The sequence below is a fragment of the Carassius auratus genome, chromosome 36 (genome assembly GCF_003368295.1).
Source record: "Carassius auratus strain Wakin chromosome 36, ASM336829v1, whole genome shotgun sequence".
Classification (NCBI taxonomy): domain Eukaryota; kingdom Metazoa; phylum Chordata; class Actinopteri; order Cypriniformes; family Cyprinidae; genus Carassius; species Carassius auratus.
The window spans coordinates 4,272,778-4,279,397 of record NC_039278.1 but is presented as its reverse complement, the minus strand read 5'-3'; the positions used below and the strand labels follow the sequence as shown (position 1 = coordinate 4,279,397).

At 40.2% G+C, this 6,620-nt stretch overlaps 1 protein-coding gene across 1 annotated transcript; it reads right to left on the bottom strand.

The window, feature by feature from the left end:
• Nucleotides 1-2,082: 2,082 nt before the first annotated feature.
• Nucleotides 2,083-4,040, bottom strand: LOC113055004 (mucin-2-like). The gene is made up of 6 exons (XM_026220914.1): nt 3,723-4,040; nt 3,522-3,641; nt 3,336-3,454; nt 3,088-3,235; nt 2,898-3,019; nt 2,083-2,811 (listed from the first exon to the last, which is right to left on the bottom strand). Exons 1-6 carry the CDS (start codon nt 3,958-3,960, stop codon nt 2,182-2,184), a joined length of 1,377 nt encoding a protein of 458 aa, XP_026076699.1. The 5' UTR covers nt 3,961-4,040; the 3' UTR covers nt 2,083-2,181.
• Nucleotides 4,041-6,620: the final 2,580 nt, after the last annotated feature.

The following is a 6,620-nucleotide window of genomic DNA, read 5'->3' as shown; positions in this document are numbered from 1 at the left end:
AATACAGCATCTTGTTCACATTTACCATATAAATGTTCTCCTCCACATTTTGCACATCTAGTTTTTCCTCGACATTGGCTAGCAGCGTGACCATACCGTTGACAATTAAAACATCTTAATGGCGGTGGGATATATTCTCTGGATATTGGTTTGTTTGAACTCAGAGGAAGTATCAGCCAAATTTAAAAAGTTAACAGCTTAAGTCATTTTTGGATTAATGCGTATTGGAGACGCAAACCATTTAAAACAATTCAGTTTGATTTGGTGAACTGGTTCAAAAAAATCTGGTTACATCGAATGATTCATTTGCGAACCGGATATCACAAACTGCTTTGTTTTGAATTCTCTCACAACAGACACGGAAGAGAAGACAATGCTGAATAAAGTTTTAGTTTTTGCTATTTTTGGACCAAAATGTATTTTCGATGCTTCAAAGAATTCGAACAGACCCTCTGATGTCACATGGACTACTTTGATTATGATTATTTCAATGGAGGGACTGAGAGCTCTCGGACTAAATCTAAAATATCTTAAACTGTGTTCCGAAGATAAACGGAGGTCTCACGGGTTTGGAACGACATGAGGGTGAGTTATTAATGACATAATTTATATTTTTGGGTGAACTATCCCTTTAAGATCTTTGAAGGTGATGTACGCAAAGTCTTCAGGAAACAGAAGATAAGGAAAGTCAAGGTCCCAGATGGTGTCTTTCCAGCCTGCCTCAAAACCTGTGCTGTCCAGCTGTCATCCATCTTCACATTGATTTTAAACAGATCACTGGAGCTGTGTGAAGTTCCTCAAATGCTCCACATTCATTCCTGTAAACAAGAAACCAAAAATAACAAGGATAAATTAGTAAAGACGTTTTGCTTAAACATATGTGGTCATGAAATCATTTGAGCGACTGGTGTTGGCCTACTTGAAGGACATGGCAAACAGTTCTGTGGATGATAGCATCAACATGGGTCTTCACTACATCTGATCCAATCTGTGGAGATGATAGTAGACTTCAGGAGAACCCCCCCCCCCCGACCGACCATGGAAAGCCCTGTGGATGCAGTGAAGTCATTCAGGTTCATGTGCATGTCATATTGATATACTGGTGCATCTCAATAAATTAGAATATTGGGGAAAAGTCCAACTGTACAGCAGATCATGTGCACCATTCTAGATTGTTAAGGTGTTAAATGTGAGCCAAAATTATCACAATTAAAAGAACCAAAGACTTAACCTATTTCAGTCTTTGTGCACATAATTGAATACAGAGTTTCACAATTTGAGTCGATTTACTGAAATTTTTCCACGTCATTCTAATTTGAGATGCACCTGTATAGCCTAGCACCAGTTCTGGCAGGAAGTGACCATTTTGTTCTTTGACTCATTGGATGGAAACTGTGCTCTTTTGCAAATGTTTGTGACTTCAAATTTGCACACAAGTTAAATTATCAACTTTGGATGGAAACCTGGCTAATGTATAGGTTAATCTGAAATTACTTGGGAAATTAAGTTATAGGAGAATCCTTTTTAAGCTAAGCAAATTGACCTCATACTGAAGGGGCCATACAATGGCAAATTAAAACACTGGCTCTGAAAGAGGTCAACTCACAAATCTATCTTTCTCAGGAAAGATGACGGTTCCCTTTAAGACTGTGCTAAGCAATTGTTGCTTTGAATGCCAAGTTACACATCTAATCTTGAAGTCACTACACCAGACATTGAGGGTTTCTTAAACACTGCCACAAAATGAGGGCAGCGCTTTTTAGTAATATTCCAATATACCGTTCTCCTTCAATTCCTCTATAGTCCTTCCCAGCATCATCAGTAGAGCCAAGACACAGAAGAGAGAATGCATTGAGTATAATGAAGCACACTACTGCTACAAAACACCACAGAAAATTGCTCAGGGGCTCACATCATTTCATGGCTTTGTTTGGAAGTATATTTAGTGGTGAATTAGACCTTTCCACAGTTGCAGGTTTAAGCAGAACTCAATGTTGAGTAAACTACTTCAGCAGCAATTAGGGAAAGTATTTTTGCTTTCCAGTTGCACAAACAGCAAAAAGTCCACACAGAAACATTAAAGAAGTCACAGCTTTATTAGCCATCTACCAAACTGACACCATTTGTTCTGGTGTCAAAAGCAATACAGCCTCAAGTCCACTCATCTGCTCAGTCAAGTGGTCATCTACGAGACCTGTATACGGAGGATAACAGTGCAGGGGAAGACAGTGCTCTAGGGCTGCGGGGACCAGAGATTGGACCCTTAGGATACTGGAGCATGTAAGGGTATTTTACAGTTGGAGCCACAAAAGGCTTAACAGGTTGACCATAGTACGGTGGGTACATTGGATAACCTGGATACTGGTGCTCAGGCTGGTATGGGGCAGGGGTGGGTACAGTCGTTGCAGGAGTGGTCACTTCAACTGGGCTGTGGAAGCCATTTTTATAAGGAGGGAACTTCGGGTACCAGGGATATGGTGGTTGCAGTGCTGGGGGAGCAACTGGGTCACCTTTAGAGTAAAAGGGATCAAATATTGGCATGGGATACTTGGGAGGGTACATGGGTGGCTGGAAAGGATATTGAAAATGTGGCATAGTGGCAGTCGTAGGTGGCACAGTGGGAGGCAGGGTAGCAGGTGCCACAGGATACCACCATGGCTTTCCAAAACGGTCAAACATCTGTTGCATGTCAGTTGGGTCACGGGCAGGTGTGGTTGGGTCCATGGTTGGGGCTACAGTTGGCTGTGTCAGAGGACAGGAAAGAGTCACTTCCCGGCCACCGTACAACAGAGGGAGTTGTTTTGCTGTATCCTGAGGAAGACAACAACAAAAAAAACCCATGAATAAGGAACTTCAAACATCCGGTAGACAAGTCAAGTGCATCCAGTTATGCTTACAGTGGTTTCCCAACAGCTCCCGGTGAATGGGGCTGTGACAACCAGTGAACCAGCAGCAGTAGTCTCAAATGCGAACGAGCATTGGGAGCATGTTAGGAGCAGAGGCTGCCATGATCCATCAACTAAAAAACAAAGGGTCAAGCTCATGGTTTTCAACTTATTGAAAAGAGTGAGGCATTAAGAAACTTGCCTTTAATTTTAATATAATCTGCTCTGATGCCAAGTGTCACAATCATGCCGAAGGAGAAGCAGGACACGGTAGGGAGAAGAGGACCCACAGGGCAAGACATTTGCACTGGAGCGCCCATTATAATGAGCGGCAGAACATAACTTCCTCCCTGTTAGATTGAGAAGTTAAGTTAAAGCCTTCAAAAACTCATGAGGCATCATACAGCCAGAACGAAGACAGCACTTGCTACCTTTATCATGCACACCAACCTGTTGTCTGACATGACAGCCCCGGTATGGAGCAACAAGAGAGACATCCCTGCGTGCACGCTTCAGTGAGAAGCCACAGCTAGCTGGCATCTCAGACAGAGGCACTGGTGACTCCTCTCCTGATGGATGAGGTGAAACTTGTGAGAAGAAAAAAAAAAAAACCCACAACCAAAAAGAGAAACCCACCTCGGTCAATCAGGAAGTGTGGCATTCTCTGTCCTCGAATGTGCAAAATCATGGAATCATTGCTACATTGCACAGAAGAACCCAGATGGCGCAGTTTAGTGCTGACAGAAGGAAGCCACACTTTAAAAAAAAAAAAAAAAAAAAAAAAGTTAAGTTTGAGATGCCACTCAAAAAAAAAAAACCCTTAGAATGTCAGATTACCTTCCTCATTTGACTGGTGCCCATCAGGTATCGGAGACCTCAACGCAGAGGTCTTCAAATTATTATAAGGTACTGTACCTTGGCCACCAATTAGAAGTCTACCAAAATTGACGGTGTTTTTAGAGTTTGCACTATAAGCAACACCTACTTCAGAAAGGACCTCAGGATCTGTCCTTAAAGAAGAACTCAGTGACACCACAGCCATTGTGAAAAATAAGACACCCTTTGCCCAAGACATGATAATTTCTCAAGCAAGAGCTAGAAACTTCAGAGTTATCAAAAACTAAATAAAATAATCCTACAGCTTGACAAGCTCACTTGGCCATACTGTGCTTTTTGTACTCACATTTCAATTACTCAGTGATATTGGATGACCAATCAAATCTGTTCATCAATCAGCTTGTTGTTTTCACCTGTGCCTCATTATGCTGAGAGTTACGCTGCCTTCGTGTGCTATCGGAAATATCCTATTTTCCACTTATGAATGCCTTGTCCAAATGCCTACACTTGTGGTCTTTGCACTTGACCCCTTGACTACTTAAATTATGCATTTCCTGCATTTGGCCCAAGTGTTCAAGTAAGCATTAAGACCACAAGTGCGTGTACAACTTTTCATTACCTGACCCCTTTACCATGAAGCTGGATTAGCTGGCTAGCCTATGTTCTGGGTTAGAGAGCTCAAACTGAACTTGGACCAATCAGTTGCGAGAAAAATGACACATGTCTGACACAAAGTCACTCCCCCAGTTTATCTTGCTCAAAAGTAAAGGTCACTAATGCTAAAAAGGAAAAAGTATTTTTATGATTTATATTATTATTATGATTCATATTATTATTATTATTATTTAGCTATTACACACCAGCAATTTTAGTTTAACAGTTATTATAAATTGTTTATTTTAAATAAATATTAATGTATACAGATCATGTAATATAAATAAGCTGTGGTAGCAATAGATCGCACTATTTAAAAAATAAAAAATCTGACCTTACATGTTCGAGTCTCTATCTCTATATATTTTCAAATGAATGAACTAACTTAACAAGTTTTACTTGTCACTGCACTGCGCTGATAGAGCAAGGCTTGTGAATGGCTGTTTGCCAGTGATGTCACACATTCATGTGCACGCGCTCCACAAAGGATCAAAGCCTGAGTTGACAAAGATAGTTGATGATCAGCATCATGGTACCAACAAAGCCGGATTGGAGAGGTTTTGTTTTGTCAACTCAAAACTAATCCTGTAACTTTGAATTTGTTCAGCTACCATCATGGTACGGCCCCCTGATGGAACACACTTGAAGTGTTTAAAAACGCAATTGCTTACAGGGTTTTCATTTTTATTTTCAATACTTTACATTTTAAAATAAACAGTTAAATGTCTGTTCAGTAGTCCCTATAACAGACTCTTGGCAAAAAGTCTTGCAATTTATTAAAACAACATGATGCATGATGGGATACACTAAGCCCTAAATACCATGCCGGAGCGGTATTCGAGATTGTGTGGATTTAGTGTGTGTTAAAGGCCATGCACTTTTTAAGATCTGGACAGTCTTGTGCACTTACTTCCTGTCGCATGCACATGCTCTCAAGTGGACAAGGCATAAGTGTACAACTTTTCATTACCTAATGGGACACACTTGTGCAAGTGTTTACATAGCTTTATTTTAAGTTTACTTTTTAAATACTTTGCATTTTAAAATCAACTTCTAAATGTATTTTCTTTATTTTTATTTGTGGTTCTTCTAATTAAAGGGGTCATATGATGCGATTTCAGATTTTCCTTTCTCTTTGGAGTATTACAAGCTCTTGGTGCATGAAGAAGATCTATAAAGTTGCAAAGACTATTCTTTATCAAAGTTAAGACTCTGCCATGCCCCCCTAAAATGGTTCATTCAAACAGGCCCACACATGACTATGTCACTATGTGGAAACATTTGCATATTTGCATAAGAAGGTGTGGTTTCAGGAACCGCAGTTAGTGTTGAAGCAGCCATGTCAGGGAGATGCTGTGTGTATCTAGGTGAAAGCAAAAGCACTTTATTTGGCCTTCCGAAAGTAGATGCATTTAGAAATCTTTAAGATTACAGGTGCATCTCAGTAAATTTGAATGTCAAAAGATCAAAAGTTCATTTATTTCAGTAATTCAACTCAAATTGTGAAACTCTTGCATTAAATAAATTATGCACACAGACTGAACTAGTCTTTGGTTCTTTTAATTGTGATGATTTTGGCTCACATTTAACAAAAACCCACCAATTCACTATAAATTAGAATACTTCATTAGACCAATAAAAATATATATTTTTAGTGAATTGTTGGCCTTCTGGAAAGTATGTTAATTTACTGCTTGGTAGGGGCTCCTTTTGCTTTAATTACTGCCTCAATTCAGCGTGGCATGGAGGTGATCAGTGTGTGGCACTGCTGAGGCGGTATGGAAGCCCAGATTTCTTTGACAGTGGCATTCAGCTCATCTGCATTGTTTGGTCTCTTTTTTCTCATTTTTCTTTTAACATTACACATTAGATTCTGGTGTGGTGAGTTTGTTGGCCAGTCAAGCACACCAGCACCATGGTCCTTTTACTCATTTTTGGTGCTTTTTGCAGTGTGGGCAGGTGCCAAATCCTGTTGTAAAAGCATTTTCAAAAGCCTGGTCAGCAGAAGGAAGCATAAAGTGATCGAAGACTTCTTGGAAAACGGGTGCAGTGACTTTGGTTTCAAAAAACACATGGACCAACACCAGAAAATGACATTGCACCCCAAATCATCACAGGCTGTGGAAACTTAACACTGGACTTCAAGCAACTTGGTCTATGAGCTTCTTCAGCCTTCCTCCAGACTCTAGGACCTTGGTTTCCAACTTAAAATACATACCTTGCTGTAGTGTATCAGACCCGAAC